The sequence below is a fragment of the Teleopsis dalmanni genome, chromosome 2 (assembly GCF_002237135.1).
Source record: "Teleopsis dalmanni isolate 2A chromosome 2, ASM223713v2, whole genome shotgun sequence".
Lineage (NCBI taxonomy): Eukaryota > Metazoa > Arthropoda > Insecta > Diptera > Diopsidae > Teleopsis > Teleopsis dalmanni.
The window spans coordinates 123,661,888-123,677,556 of NC_051847.1; the positions used below are offsets into that span (position 1 = coordinate 123,661,888).

Below are 15,669 nucleotides of genomic sequence, written 5' to 3' on the forward strand. Positions count from 1 at the left end.
ATTTGTACCCTATCAAATTTCGATGCAATTCAAAGCTAGAGATGGTAAACAACATCATTTTTGTGGAGGTTCCATATTATCGCCAAATCGTATTTTAACTGCGGCTCACTGTGTAAACGGACAAGATGCAAAGCGAATTTCTGTTCTAGCAGGCATAAGAGATTTAACTGATGAAGGAGGACAGCGCTCACAAGTACTGTCCTATGAGATGCATGAAAACTATGAGGAACTCGTTACTAGCGATATTGCTATCTTAACTATAGACCCACCATTGCAATTGGATGGTGAAAAGGTTGATAAGATAGATGTCACTGGTAACGACAGAGTTGGCGGGGGTCAACCCGTCACTATAACTGGTTGGGGAGCTCTTTGGTATTTCGGTCCAGGAATCTTCAATAGATTACCTACACGTATGCAAAAACTTGAATACAAAACAATAACAAACGATAATTGCAAACTGATTATGTCGCAGCTGACGGATACTGAGATCTGTGCATTGGAACGAGTCGGAAAAGGTGCATGTAGAGTAAGTGAAACCATAACTATTAGTTAAATAAATAATTATAATTTAAAATAATTGTATTCAGGGTGACTCTGGTGGTCCTTTAGTAATGCAAAATGGAGAAAGTCTTAAACAAGTCGGTGTAGTTTCTTATGGTACTGCAATTTGTGCTACTAACAGTCCTGATGTGTATACACGTGTTTCAATGTTTGATGATTGGATACAAAAACGAATGACATAAATCCGAAATATAATGTTAATGAATAATTAAATTTGTTAATATGTTAATGTTAATAAAGAGAGAGTGATATTGAAAGACAATCTTTATGATTTATGATAGTCACCTAAGCCTCGCTGAAATGATGGCCAAATCAAACAAAGAAATGCAGACAGGGAACGAAGCAAACTGTAACTTTTAGTTTATATAAGTATAAATGGGTTAGTAAAATCCCCCTAAACGAATGCTTTACGAGTTTTTTTAGACATCCCACCTCTTCCTAATCTGCTCTAGATGCCTTTTGACCAGACGACATTCTCGAAGTTATAAACGAGAAATGTAAATTGGCATCTTAAAGTTTTAAAAAACTTTCTTCATAGTTCCATTTTACATCATGCTAAAAACTGGTCTTCTTCAGAAACTTCCACGTCGTTATCAACGAAGTGAGGTCTTGAGAACAAATTCTATTTCTTTCAAAACTGGTTCACACATTTGATTCATAGATGGGTCGAAGTTAGAAAAAAAGTAGAATGGTGGCGGAAAGATGTCTGAAAATCTGACTATACCGACTATCTCAAATATAGTATATGATTAACTAAACCTTCTCAATATGTAAAGGAACTTCAGTCCAGTAATTTTAAAATGATATCCAAACATGAAGACAATTAAATGACAGATTACCTAACCAAAATAAAGATATCCTAACATGTTTAAGAACACTAGCTTAAGAAATGATTTCTAAAACAAGTAAAGGGAATATTGAATAAGAAGCTTTCGCTAGACTGGATAGACTTAAGAACTTAATCTGATAATATTACAAGTCACTGCAACTTATTCTATCACTTAAATAAGTCAAGGCTCTTCGAGCTTATGACTATGGTTTAATAAAATGGTCAGCGATAGCTCAGTTCTTTACAGAAAAAGACTTCATCACTTAAGTGGCGTTGTTATGTCTCAATATAAGTTATGAAAAAACCAATCCCAACCTGTACTAAGCATAGTAGTTGATTTGTTCGGGTCTAAAGTTAGTTATTGTGGGATTACAAGAAAGTATAAACAATATCTGTTTAGAGTGTATCAGATTTCTATATGAAGCAAAAATCTACATGGAATATTGTAATATTATGTTACGGAAGAATAAGGGTTTTTGCAGCAGTTATTAAATAAAATAATAGTTAATACGTTTTCAAAAAATTTTTTTATAATTAATTGACAATTTCAAATCATCAGCGATCTACTTTATACGATTTGTTATCCAATTTTGAAATGCTGACACTCTAGTATACACATCAGGCACATCAAAAACTCCACAAATAATTAAGCCATAAGAAACTATTCCAACTTGACGTAAGCCGTTTGGAGTATGTATAACCAAAGGACCACCAGAATCACCCTTAAAAATATTAAATACATTAAAAAATGTTTACAGAATATGTAAAAAAACTTACGGAACAGGCGCCTCTGAGGAAATAACCTTTGGCACATATTTCAGCAGGAGTTAACTGAATACCACTATTTTCGCAATCTCTGTTTGAAACAGTGCTGTAGTTCATAGTTTGTAGTGTGGTAGGATAGTTAATATTTTCCAAATGAGATGGTAAAAACGGAAAAGGTACGGGTAAACGTAATCCCCAACCTGTGAGTGTGGCTCGAACACCACCACCAATTTTACTTGTACCACTCAAACTAATTGGTGCAACTGCTACACCATCCAGTTGAAGTGGCGAATCCAAACGTAGTATTGCAATATCTGCTGTGAACAACTCTTGATAATCCTCATGTATATCGTATGACACAACCTGTACCCGTTGCCCAGTCTTATCTCTTAAGTCTCTTACCCCTGCTAAAACAGAGATACGTTTAGGGTTCAAGCCAAGACAACAATGTGCAGCAGTTAAGATATGTTTCGCCGTTAGAACAGAACCACCACAGTAATGGTGAAACTCGTTACTTCTATCACGGTATTGTAATGAAACCTGGTACGGTACGTAAGTGCCTCTTGGTATATCTACTCCACCCACAATCCGTTGTGTTGTATTTTGTCCATAAATTAACTTATACGGATGAACTAAAAGAAAATATAAAATTATTAAAACATTTTTGTTGCTAAAATAAAAAAATAAATTATTCTAATTATCTAATTATTAATTAATATTAGAATATTAATTGCAACAATTCGAAATTTTGTCTTTGGGTGTTCATATTATTACCGATTCTTTGATAACCATTTACTAAATTTATTAAGTTTATGAGTAAAATACTATATTTAGCAATAATATTAATTTTCCGCATTTTTTGTTCAATTTATTCTTAATTGTTATCCGTAATAATAATTGAACTAATTTATTATAAGCTATTTATATGTTAGATTAAAGGTTGAAGCTAACGCGTTAATTCTGCATAAATGATTTGCATAGATAAACTCTTAAATTATGTATATCCAATCAACATTTCAATTTGATCTTGAAATAATAAATGTCACACTCAGTTATGCTGGTCAAAGTTTAAATGTACTGAATTCATTTTAAGTCTGTAAACTGGAACGTTTGACTGGTACTCAATTAAAATCGAGTATATTATGTGCTGTAAATACCCTATACTATAACTTATATTCTACCATATAATATATAATGATGTACTATATATTATACTATAATGGAACAAATAACATATAGTAAATAAATTTATTACAGTAGTCCACCTTCAAAGAAATATAGCTCTCCAATTCATAAATTATGTTAAGAATTATACTATATACTATATTATTTATATTAACATATTTAGCTAAGTTGTAACATTAGCAAAGCTAGAAAAATCTAGAATGAAATATATAATCGATGCCCCAGATGGTCAACAACTAACACTAAAGGTTTGGCACCATTTCCCAGATCATTGGTCAAAATTAATCGTTAAATTAATTGTAGTACATACTTAAACTCGTATAACAATAGCATTTTCAATTTGACAGAGAACAATATTAGTTGTCATTTAATATTTTGATATATATAACATAATCTCACAAGTCTCTGATCTGACTTTTAATCTTTTGACTTTTGTTAAATAAATAAAAAAAAAAATACCAATAAAGATAGTCTACGAAGTCAATTTGAATATCTGTTATAAACAAAGTATCATTTTTTTCGGATTTAGGCAAAAAGTGTAAAACATACATATATAACGGAATAGCATTCACTATTTTTTAATGAAATTAGTAAAGCATTTACGCTTTCCAAGTCTTACTGATGCTTTTCAATATCTGTGATGTCCGTAAACTATTGTTTCATTGATTCCAACATCCATTGTCACATATTATATTAATATTATATATTATTTTACAACATTACAGTCAACTCATGTTACACTTATATAGATAAAATGATCAAGAATTCTTCATTAAAAAGTGCTATTAGAAAGCATATAAGAGCTTTTAATAGCATAATTATCATAATATTTTTTCCTATGAAGAAGAAGAGTCAGTTAGTCATAACCCGTTTTATCGAAAAGTTTGACAAACCAGTATGTTAACTTAACAAGATGTAACTACATGGATGTGGATATACTTAAGTATCAATAATATCTTAATCTCGTGTCAATCATATAACTAACTTTTTTGGTGAAAAATTTTAATTTTAATTAAAAGAAAAAATTCATCTTAACAAACAGTAATAATAGCATTAATGATAGATATACATAAGTATAAATATAATCCTTCGATTCATTTTGGTGAGATGCTTACACACGTGCCTGTACTAAACACATAAAAGAAATTCGGTGCCTATGGACAACTAACCATGTTTCGCCCATTCAATAAAAAAACATAGACAATTATAATTTTAATAACTTTTTTTTTAAACCAAAAGTTTACAGCTGTGGGCCGTTACCCATTTATTCATGAAAATGGAATAGTCCTGCATTTCTTAGTTTATCATAAAAAGCCAGTATCGCTAAAAAATCTTGTATATGTTTTCGGATCTAACACACTCCGTTATTATGTTAACTGCAGTCTATTATAAGGAAATAATCTGCTCTTTTGAATCGGAACTGAAACATATATTCCCTCATCCCTAATACTCTCATATGTACAATAACGTATATTAGAACTGACTTCTGGAAGTCACAGATCGAACATTTTTATGTTTTTGCATTAGTGGTAGAAAAACAAAAATAAATCTTTGTTCCTGAAGAGACTACTACATCAATTGATATTCGATCAATAAACACCCATGTTTTATTAAGCAATGTACGATAGATGCGGAGGTTAATCGGTGATTGAGTACCTTTAGAAATAATAATTTCTAAATAGAATATGATGCAATAACTCTTCAACACCTCTCATATACAGCACTTAGAAGTATCAACTAATTTTAAAACAAAGTTATGAAGTTTTGGTACCAGATAAGCTTGTAACGACCCTTTCTCGCAGTCGTTGCCTATTTGCTGAGGTATGCTCAGTCTCACCAAAGTCGTCACAATAAATTTATAGATTGTGACCAAAATATTCAAAGCGCTGTGATTTTATTTCAATTTCTTTATTTACTTAATACTTTATTCAGAGTTCATAAATTTTAAATATTTATTTAGTATAGTAAAACAAATTAACTTTGTTCCACAGGAAAAAAAAATAAAATAAATATATATGTATATATATACAAAATTTAAATATGTAGTTTTTTTTCAAAAGGATAAAAATTTAATAATTAAATAAAGATATTCTTGGAGAAGTGTCAGTCCTTGAATATTTTTGATAGATCTTCCTTCTTCAAGCCCCTGATTTTGTATTCTTCTGACCTTATTGTTGGTGTGAGACCTCCGGTCGTATTCAAGTACAATTATGCCTTCGTTTGGAGATTTTCGTTATAGTCAGTCTCCTTTGTGTATCACAGAGAATTACTTTGGACACAGTCGACGTGATACCACCTGTCGTGTCTTAATAATTATCTAGTAATTATTCCTTCCGAAAGATATTTTTTTATATAAAATATCCTTATATATTTTGATTTTAGCAATTATTTTGGACACAGTCGACGTTAAACCACCTGTCGTGTCTTAATAATTATTATGTTTTGATTTTGATATTTTTTTCATATAAAATATCCTTATGTATTTTAATTTTATTAACTATTTTGGACCCAGTCGACGTTAAACCACCTGTCGTGTCCTAATAGTTATTATACCTTGATTCGATATTTTTTCATATAAAATATCCTTATGTATTTTAATTTTATTAACTATTTTGGACCCAGTCGACGTTAAACCACCTGTCGTGTCCTAATAGTTATTATGCCTTTGTGCCTCTAGAGCTTAGTTGACTTGGTCTTCCAAGGTGTATGTGCCTTTGAAATTATAAACCAAAGTGTTCGCATAAGTAAAATGCACGTCTTATATACACACTCGACCGAGCTTTTGTGTAGCGTATCATTTTATTTACAGCTGATCTCACGTAATTCTTGTTTATTCTTGCCGTTCTGATGTTCTATTTCATGTTTTGTGCGGTACTCAGCTTGGGTATTTATCTTCTCTTTAAGCTTCTCTTACGGCGAATATTTTTGTTGTTTTCTTATGTTAACGCTGCTTTGTTTTGATTCTTACAAAACGTGTTTTAAAACTACATTCGGTCGGTGGTGGTTTTTTTATTTACTCTTTGTTTGTTACGATAAATAAAATATTAAAAGTGCAAATATTTGATGAATATTTACAACATAAAAACAAGAAATATAATTAACAAATAAATAAGGTGAGTTTATTATTAATTTATTTAATTATATTTTTATATTTCATTTTAATATTATTTCAGCTTAGTTTGAGATGTTATTAAGGCTTGTAAGCGGTTTGGGTTTTGGTAAATGGTTGTGACTAAATATTTTAAATATTAATTAACCTATTTAATTCCAGATATTTGCAACATTTATTACCAGTGAGTCTACTTTTTCCAAGTTTGAACATAACCATATAAAAAGTGTGTCGTTTTATAAAAAACTGTGTTGTGTTGATGTGTTTTAGTTCGTGTTGTTATTGTTTTTAGTGCATGTTTATGTAGCGTTTATGTAGGTGGAAATTTAGTGTAAATTTCCATCCTTACATTTCCCTCCTTCTTCGGGAAAGTTAACTGGATCTGACCCACTACCTGCTTGAGTGATTTCTATTTCGTTTCTTTGAAGATTTAAACACTTTGTAAAACTTGTCTTGATGCGTGTTGATATAGTCGTGATCGCTCTGCTGGAGTTCACCTTGACTTTCCATTTGCTTTTGCTGAGTTCGATTGCTGGAAGAATTCCAACTTCCGAGACATTGTTCTTTTATTTGCATCATAGGGATATTTACTTTTTCTCTCAGTTGAGTAGAATTATCTTTTCCTTGATGTGAAACTTGTTGTGATTCTTGAATGGGACTTGGGGTTTTGTGAGTCATTCGATGTTGTGTAGTTTTATTTTCGATGACTTTAATCTCCTGTTGACATTGATCTGATTGCTTGACGGGCATTTCCTGTCGCGGTATTAGCGACGTCTCTGAGTGTACTTGATCTTGAGGTATGGAAAGTAACGATGTTCTTACTAATTTAGTCGATGGTCTCCTAAGTTGTTCTTCTTGAAGCGGTGGATTTCGTTGTGAATGTGCCTCTTGCACCTGTGTATATTCTTCAGTAGTTGTAACATGTTGGAGTCTTTGTGGTGGTGGTATTTGAAACGTCGGTTTATCTTGTATGACTTGGACTAGGTTAATTCTTTCTAGATTTCTTTTGTTTGGCGTCTCGCGTTGCCGTTCGTGCTGTAGTTGTTCGACATGTTGTTGAACTGGTAAAACTCGTGGATCTTGTCTGACTGACTGTTGCTTAGGTATTTCCGGAGTTTTATTGACAGGTTTTGGATTTTGTTTTCGCTGTATTTCTTCAATTTGCACCTGTTGTATCTCTTGCATTTGTATGAGTTCCTGTTGATGTAAATCACAAACTTCTGGAGTTTCTTTGCTTGGTCCTGGATCTTGCGATGGTACGAGACATTTGCATGACATCTGCTCTAAATAATTTTTACGTTGCTTCTGCTGTGTTATTATGCTTGGCTTAGGTAATAATTCTGTTGATGGACTGGTAATTCTAGTTCTTACTGCTGTTGTTTGCTTTGCCGCCGGTCGGTTCTGTTGCTTGTTCAAGATAGGTAGCTCTGATTTATGATGCTGGATAAGTTTATTCCGTATTGGTGTAGTGGGTATGCATCTCATAGTATTTTGCAATGACATCGTTTCTGGGGACTCCACTACGATGCACCTGCCCATAGTTTCTCCTCGTATACCGCCCCGATTTACTTTATGCTGTTCTCTGCGAAGCTCTTCGAAGTCATCAGCAAGTATTTTTAATTGCTCTAAGCTTGAAAAATCTCGACGTCTGATAAAGATTCGGTAGTCTGGGCTCATGTTTTGATATATTCGCTCTAATTGCGAATCTGGATTTGTGCAGGCTCGTCGCATAAGATTTTTGATGTCAATTAAATATGTTTTGAAATTCTCATTGGGTTTTTGATGGCGGGATATTACATCATCCTGTAAGTTTTCTAAATATCTAGCAGAAATAAAAAATGATAAGAAATCGAATTTGAAACGTGTCCAAAGTGACCAACGACAATTGTTATTGCGAAACCATTCTAGTGCTTCGCCTTCGAGGAGTAGAGGCATTGTTCGAGGAATTAGATTTACATCGATGTTGTACATGTCTGCTAGTTCTTCTATGTGTTCGATGAAATCTAATGTGTCCTTGCCACCGTGATATCGGAAGGACCATTTCTCTACGTATTCAATTGTCTGACGATAGGAGCACATTGGAGGATTTATTGAACTTTTCTCAGTCCCTGGTATTCCTCTTGATCCCACCGACATTGTTTCTTCTTTCGATTTATGTTACTATTTTATATCATCTAGTTTTTAGATTTTCTTTGCTTGACTACTATATTTCCATCACTATCTCAACGACCTTTGAATATTTTGGTCCCTGCTCGGGCGCCAACTGTAACGACCCTTTCTCGCAGTCGTTGCCTATTTGCTGAGGTATGCTCAGTCTCACCAAAGTCGTCACAATAAATTTATAGATTGTGACCAAAATATTCAAAGCGCTGTGATTTTATTTCAATTTCTTTATTTACTTAATACTTTATTCAGAGTTCATAAATTTTAAATATTTATTTAGTATAGTAAAACAAATTAACTTTGTTCCACAGAAAAAAAAAATAAAATAAATATATATGTATATATATACAAAATTTAAATATGTAGTTTTTTTTCAAAAGGATAAAAATTTAATAATTAAATAAAGATATTCTTGGAGAAGTGTCAGTCCTTGAATATTTTTGATAGATCTTCCTTCTTCAAGCCCCTGATTTTGTATTCTTCTGACCTTATTGTTGGTGTGAGACCTCCGGTCGTATTCAAGTACAATTATGCCTTCGTTTGGAGATTTTCGTTATAGTCAGTCTCCTTTGTGTATCACAGAGAATTACTTTGGACACAGTCGACGTGATACCACCTGTCGTGTCTTAATAATTATCTAGTAATTATTCCTTCCGAAAGATATTTTTTTATATAAAATATCCTTATATATTTTGATTTTAGCAATTATTTTGGACACAGTCGACGTTAAACCACCTGTCGTGTCTTAATAATTATTATGTTTTGATTTTGATATTTTTTTCATATAAAATATCCTTATGTATTTTAATTTTATTAACTATTTTGGACCCAGTCGACGTTAAACCACCTGTCGTGTCCTAATAGTTATTATACCTTGATTCGATATTTTTTTCATATAAAATATCCTTATGTATTTTAATTTTATTAACTATTTTGGACCCAGTCGACGTTAAACCACCTGTCGTGTCCTAATAGTTATTATGCCTTTGTGCCTCTAGAGCTTAGTTGACTTGGTCTTCCAAGGTGTATGTGCCTTTGAAATTATAAACCAAAGTGTTCGCATAAGTAAAATGCGCGTCTTATATACACACTCGACCGAGCTTTTGTGTAGCGTATCATTTTATTTACAGCTGATCTCACGTAATTCTTGTTTATTCTTGCCGTTCTGATGTTCTATTTCATGTTTTGTGCGGTACTCAGCTTGGGTATTTATCTTCTCTTTAAGCTTCTCTTACGGCGAATATTTTTGTTGTTTTCTTATGTTAACGCTGCTTTGTTTTGATTCTTACAAAACGTGTTTTAAAACTACATTCGGTCGGTGGTGGTTTTTTTTATTTACTCTTTGTTTGTTACGATAAATAAAATATTAAAAGTGCAAATATTTGATGAATATTTACAACATAAAAACAAGAAATATAATTAACAAATAAATAAGGTGAGTTTATTATTAATTTATTTAATTATATTTTTATATTTCATTTTAATATTATTTCAGCTTAGTTTGAGATGTTATTAAGGCTTGTAAGCGGTTTGGGTTTTGGTAAATGGTTGTGACTAAATATTTTAAATATTAATTAATCTATTTAATTCCAGATATTTGCAACATTTATTACCAGTGAGTCTACTTTTCCAAGTTTGAACATAACCATATAAAAAGTGTGTCGTTTTATAAAAAACTGTGTTGTGTTGATGTGTTTTAGTTCGTGTTGTTATTGTTTTTAGTGCATGTTTATGTAGCGTTTATGTAGGTGGAAATTTAGTGTAAATTTCCATCCTTACAAGCTTCTAGATCATATGTCATAACTCATTTTATTCTTTATTTTACTAACTCAAAATTGTTTAGAAATTTATTTACAGCTAATTAAACACACAGGATCTTCGAAAGGTTTTTATATAAAGAAAAATATTCGTTTTAAATCAAATCATTGTGTAGATGAACTGAAATTTTTCTGTCTTAAAAATTGATTTTCCACCTATAACGAAACAATTTTCAAGCAAACAAAATTGCAACAAAACCTTGTCATCTCAAAAACTTAAGGTTTAACTGCAAAAATACTGCAAAAATTACATATTTGGTCCATTATCAACAAATGAGGTCTATACGCGCGAAAGGATTTTTATATCTAAATCTTTGTACAATATTTTCTAAATGCTATTAAGCTAAACATCTCCAGCATCAACAACATTTGCCATTTTAAATTAATTTATGCTCTTCTCTTTTTTGATGTTTTTATCGGCAGTCTACATTTCGAAATTTAGTATGACCATGTTTCAAGTCAGCTATCCACCGTTTTGCAACTATATATTATCGTACAGAATCCTCATAATCCCTTTTCATTCAACTCGGATTTATTTCTCAATAAATAATATTTAAATTTAAAAAAATTTAATTATAGCACGATACTTGCTTCACTCTCTTTTCCCAAGCACTTGAAGTCGGTCGATAATAAAAATTATTATAAACAATTTTAATAAAAAAAACCCCAGGTTGATCATTTTCAGAGTTGTATTTGTTAGCATTAAAAGCAATATATTCAATATATACTTTAAAGCATTATTTAAAAAAAATAAAAAAATAATCTTAAAAAAAAATTTATTTAAAAAACTAAATGTAAGCGTAATCATGTAAATAGTGCAGTATTTGACAGGACTTACTATAAAAAGTTCTGTCTACTTGCCACCCCCTACGTCACTTAAATACGTTGCGCTCCATGATTCCACACATTTAATATTACGGTTCATAAAATAAGAAGTTTTTTATGAGTGAAATGTGCGTTTGGGTTTGAGTACTCTTACTCGTATACTCACATATAAAATATTTTAAAATATATAAAACTGAAATAACCGAAATGTATTCTATGAAAAAAAAATTTAAGAAAGAGTACAAATATTTAACTTGGATTTAAATATTTGTACTTCAAAACTTCAAAAATCCACATTAAATTTCAACTCAGTTTTTATTCCGAATTATAGCAAAAATTATATATTAAATATATTCATTTAATATTAACCAATAAAAATAGGTGTTTTAAAAAATTCTGCATTTCCATTGCTCATTATTAATTGCTCAACCTTATTATTCTGGGGCAGGAGCGTCTGGTGCAGCAGGAGCTTCTTCCTGGGCGGCAGGAGGTTCACCAGCGGCAACTTCTGCGGCTGGAGGTTCTTCGATTACCTCAACAGGTTGTGCATCGTTAACATTCTCATTTTCTTCAATAGGTTCAGGAGCTTGGGCTTGTAGCTCTTGTTGGAATTGTGCCTTATTTTCTTCAAATTCGTCTTTCACTTCACCAATACGTGATGGCATAATTTCAGATTCAGGCTTTTCTTCTTCTGGTTCCGTTTTCTCTTTGTCTTCTAACTGTTCTTCCTCTCCTTCCTAATTTATATTGAATATATTAAAAATATCAAATTAAAATTTACTTATAGACATAACAAATACCTTCAACTCTGGAGGTGTCACTGGCACCGTAGCAAACTAAAATATATAACAATAATGAGTATTTTTATATATTGAAATATGGAGTATATAGTATATTATGTTATGTACCTTGGTGCCTAAAGATACTTCTGAAGAAGGCGTGCAAATAATTGATGATTCCATCTGAAAATTAATTAGCACACATTAATTAAAAACAGTTTACATAATAAGAATGAGTAAACTCATATTTTCCAGCAATTATATATACGAAAAGTACAATATTAATACCTCCATTTCCTCCGGTTCATAATCCTATAAAATGAAATGTATGAATGAATTTATTAGAACAAAATTAATACTTAATATGAGTATAATAGTTCTGACTTACTGGTCTTCCGAATTTTCTACGATAAAATCTTTGTATGATTTTAGCAGCTGCTTCTTGTTCCTCTCTTTCTTTTTGACGCTAAAAATGCATTTCGATTGAGCATAAGTTTATATAATTTTTATTATTATAATATAAAAATTAAAACGTAAATGTATCAACTTACCTGAAGTAATAATAACTCTTCTTTTATTTGCTTGCGCACCCTGTAACCTCGGTATGTGGCCTACCAAAATTGATAAAAAAAGGCACTAATTATAATATAGATAATAATATTAATAATAATAAAACAAAGTTTACTGTTGATGCTTAAAAAAATTAGATCTCTTAAGATCTCTGTACGATTAGTATTATTACAGAGCAAAAATCTTAAGACAATACTCAAAAAACTATATGGTCTTTCAAAAAAAAACTACAGGTCCCAGATTTATGTAAACCATAAGAACCAAAACTATAATTCGTAAACAACAATTCCCACATTTTAAATCAATAAGATTAAAGTATATACCATTTGCAATTATATACTTTTTACTGCGTATATATATTTGTACATTGCAAAAATATATGGACTATAGTTACCATAAAAACTACATAAACTATAAAAACTTTGTATATCAGACTATCCAAACCTGAATCAGATTAATTGCAAAAAAGAAATATGTACTAGAACCGCATGTATGTCGCTAAAATTTCTTAAACTCAGTTCAAAATTTTCAAAAATGTTAGTTTCAATAATTGCTTTTATATTCTATTTATTATATCAGGAAATTGAATTTCAGCATAAACTGAGGATACTGGATTAGAGTCCTAAGCCTAATTGGAAAATATTGTTTTTAAATTACCTGTATAGCGATTGCGGCCTTTTCTCTCTTTAGTTCTTCTCTGCGCTTTATTTCACGTGCCATAAAGTATTGATATAACAAGTCAGATCCATCTGCACTCTGATTAAAGAAGCACAAATTTCAAATACAATTTAAATACAGATGACGTTCAAGTCTCACCTTTGATGCGTTCAAATACGCTTGCACGAAACGATTATAAGCATCTTCGATAACAGGTCGTGATATCTTAAGTTCCTCATCCGAAAATCTACAACGACGTATCAACTCATCTAACATATCATCGTCATAAAACTTAATCACATCACGTTCTCGACCTCTTTCACAGCGTTGTTTTTCAAGGAAACGTTTGAAACAATCCTCCATTGCTAAACATAACTTCTCACCTTTATCTTCCGGTATATCACAAATGCACAAATCGCCAATTATTTCATCGACCTCACGTAAAGCACGGTCAATAATAGCTTTTGCAACTGTAAATATAAAGGTTTTTTAAATGAAGCTAATAGAATAATATATAGAATTGTAACTTACTGTGCGCCTTTTCACGTGTTCGGATAACAGACGTTAAATAATCAATTATAAATTGACAGAGACATTCTGTAGTCGGTTGACAGCGTAAGACTTCGCGCGTTATATCAGACAACAATTCCGGTAATCCATCGGGTACATCAATAACTTGACCACGTACTCTGCCACGTGTGATAAGATAATTCATTGTGATTGCCTTAATAAAACAATTTCTAAAAGTCGTTAATTGAGTCTTTAATTGTTTAAAATTTTTGCTAACAAAAACAATTAAAATAAATATTATTTTTAGTTTTTAATATATGGCAGGCAAACTATGTTTTTTCTATTCAATAATTTTTATTAACGTTGCAAATTATATTGAAATTCTAAAAAAGTTAAACTATTTGATAAGTATTATATTATCTTATATATATATTATTCTTTTCATCGATATAGTTTACTGCTGCTAGTATTTTATTTGTAACTGTCAGATTTGAAATATTTTGATTTGGCAGTCTAAATGCCAAATCATACCTCTCCATTGCCAGTTCATTCACATCTTCGTGGCCACTGGCCATACAGCTGACTGTCAAATACGTGTCTAAACAAACTTTGCCGATTTTGTGTTTTGTAATTTTCATTGTGGTTTATAAAATAGTAGTTAACATGGCTAATGTAAATTTAACGGATTTAAATGTGGACACACTTTTCGAACAACACAGTATACCAGATATAGAAATTGTCCATAGAAGGATACAAACTGTGATTGAAAGTAAACGCGAGGAATTACGCACTATGGTTGGGTGAGTGTTAATGTAATAGTTTTATAAGTAAGACAGTAATTAATATAAATATACTTATATTTGTAAACAGTGAGAGCTACAGAGATCTTCTTAAAGCAGCGGACACAATTACCTCTATGCAGGATTCCTCTAGCAAGCTTATACAGCAAGTGATTGGTATTTCGGAAAATTGTCAGAAACTTAATGAACAGCAACTAATAGGCTTCCAAACAAGCGATACATCGGATTTGCTACAAAATCGCAACACTAACAAACAACTTAACAATTATTTCAGTACAATGGTGCAAATAAACTTATTAACATCATTGCCTGAACTGATATGGTCACATATTGATGATGAACGATTTTACACAGCTACAGAGTTATTCGTGTTTAGTCGGCATATAAGCACTGGTCTTCAACTGGACGTTCACAACACATTAATGAAACAATTCCCAATAGCGAAGAAACAGTGGGAAATACTTAAACCATTCCACGTTACCATAAAACAAAACGTTATAAATATGTTGGAACGTGAAGAATTAAGTGCTGAAGTTGCCGTCGAGTGTTTGCTAAGTTTATTGTTATTGGAAAAAAATAATTTAAATGGAGTATTTAAAATATTTTTACAACTACGCTGTGCAGCTTATTTAAATTGTTTGAGTGACGGATCAAACGTAGATGCACACAACAGACGTGTAAGAGCACGTATATTAGCTAGTTTGAAAATATTAAATAATAGCATTGAACTCATACGCACATGTTTTATGGGTAAGTATTGTGAAATTATAAAATTTATTCACTTTTAATAGCATATTTTTTGCTGCTAACAGACAATGGCCTGCTCTCTAGTAAACTTGCTGAACATACCGATGCAAATGCTCCACCAACAATAGCCCTTATGGATAGTAATGATTTACAGCTTTCCTATTTGGTACCTGATATAATAGCAAACTTTCGTCCTAAATATGAAGTACTGCAACTTGATAAATCACAAGTGCAACTCACATTCGAACATTGGCTTGCAGATATATCACGCATAGCTAATTCACAACTAAAGAATCTCTTTGATTTTGTCAATACAATGGGTACAATACAGGAAATCAAAAATGAGGCGAAA

General features: G+C 31.4%; 5 protein-coding genes across 5 annotated transcripts in view; 2 read left to right on the forward strand and 3 right to left on the reverse strand.

Moving 5' to 3' along the window:
- The window catches only part of LOC119675624 (chymotrypsin-2-like), an 8,936-nt gene extending 8,141 nt beyond the window's left edge, over positions 1 to 795 (forward strand). The window contains exons 2-3 of the mRNA XM_038086830.1: positions 2 to 526; positions 588 to 795. Coding sequence (XP_037942758.1) covers positions 2 to 526; positions 588 to 743 — 681 coding nt within the window. The 3' untranslated portion in view covers positions 744 to 795. The remainder of the gene's footprint in view (position 1; positions 527 to 587) is intronic.
- Positions 796 to 1,953: 1,158 nt separating this feature from the next.
- LOC119675626 (chymotrypsin-2-like) lies at positions 1,954 to 2,947 on the reverse strand. The gene is made up of 3 exons (XM_038086831.1): positions 2,930 to 2,947; positions 2,168 to 2,773; positions 1,954 to 2,112 (listed from the first exon to the last, which is right to left on the reverse strand). The coding sequence occupies exons 1-3, from the start codon at positions 2,945 to 2,947 to the stop codon at positions 1,954 to 1,956; spliced, it is 783 nt and encodes a 260-aa protein (XP_037942759.1).
- A 3,517-nt stretch (positions 2,948 to 6,464) lies between these two features.
- Positions 6,465 to 8,797, reverse strand: LOC119675441 (putative mediator of RNA polymerase II transcription subunit 26). The gene is made up of 2 exons (XM_038086640.1): positions 6,632 to 8,797; positions 6,465 to 6,572 (listed from the first exon to the last, which is right to left on the reverse strand). The coding sequence occupies exon 1, from the start codon at positions 8,583 to 8,585 to the stop codon at positions 6,840 to 6,842; it is 1,746 nt and encodes a 581-aa protein (XP_037942568.1). The 5' UTR covers positions 8,586 to 8,797; the 3' UTR covers positions 6,465 to 6,572; positions 6,632 to 6,839.
- A 2,753-nt stretch (positions 8,798 to 11,550) lies between these two features.
- On the reverse strand, positions 11,551 to 14,047 carry LOC119683188. The gene is made up of 9 exons (XM_038096806.1): positions 13,792 to 14,047; positions 13,420 to 13,730; positions 13,261 to 13,359; positions 12,585 to 12,644; positions 12,422 to 12,499; positions 12,322 to 12,345; positions 12,163 to 12,216; positions 12,055 to 12,090; positions 11,551 to 11,991 (listed from the first exon to the last, which is right to left on the reverse strand). The coding sequence occupies exons 1-9, from the start codon at positions 13,973 to 13,975 to the stop codon at positions 11,689 to 11,691; spliced, it is 1,149 nt and encodes a 382-aa protein (XP_037952734.1). The 5' UTR covers positions 13,976 to 14,047; the 3' UTR covers positions 11,551 to 11,688.
- A 137-nt stretch (positions 14,048 to 14,184) lies between these two features.
- Positions 14,185 to 15,669, forward strand: part of LOC119675627 (conserved oligomeric Golgi complex subunit 1-like) — a 3,154-nt gene continuing 1,669 nt past the window's right edge. Inside the window, exons 1-3 of the mRNA XM_038086832.1 lie at positions 14,185 to 14,570; positions 14,641 to 15,320; positions 15,383 to 15,663. Coding sequence (XP_037942760.1) covers positions 14,434 to 14,570; positions 14,641 to 15,320; positions 15,383 to 15,663 — 1,098 coding nt within the window. The 5' untranslated portion in view covers positions 14,185 to 14,433. The remainder of the gene's footprint in view (positions 14,571 to 14,640; positions 15,321 to 15,382; positions 15,664 to 15,669) is intronic.

What these genes read in the sequence shown, in the direction of transcription:
- LOC119675626 (XM_038086831.1), bottom strand. An exon ending in TCCTCAGAGGCGCCTGTTCC is followed by an intron (nt 2,113 to 2,167) that starts GTAAGTTTTTTT and finishes AATATTTTTAAG; the next exon opens with GGTGATTCTGGTGGTCCTTT.
- LOC119675441 (XM_038086640.1), bottom strand. Translation starts at nt 8,585, where the DNA reads ATGTCGGTGGGATCAAGAGGAATACCAGGGACTGAGAAAAGTTCAATA.
- LOC119683188 (XM_038096806.1), bottom strand. Translation starts at nt 13,975, where the DNA reads ATGAATTATCTTATCACACGTGGCAGAGTACGTGGTCAAGTTATTGAT. An exon ending in AACACGTGAAAAGGCGCACA is followed by an intron (nt 13,731 to 13,791) that starts GTAAGTTACAAT and finishes TTATATTTACAG; the next exon opens with TTGCAAAAGCTATTATTGAC. An exon ending in ATGAACCGGAGGAAATGGAG is followed by an intron (nt 12,217 to 12,321) that starts GTATTAATATTG and finishes ATTAATTTTCAG; the next exon opens with ATGGAATCATCAATTATTTG.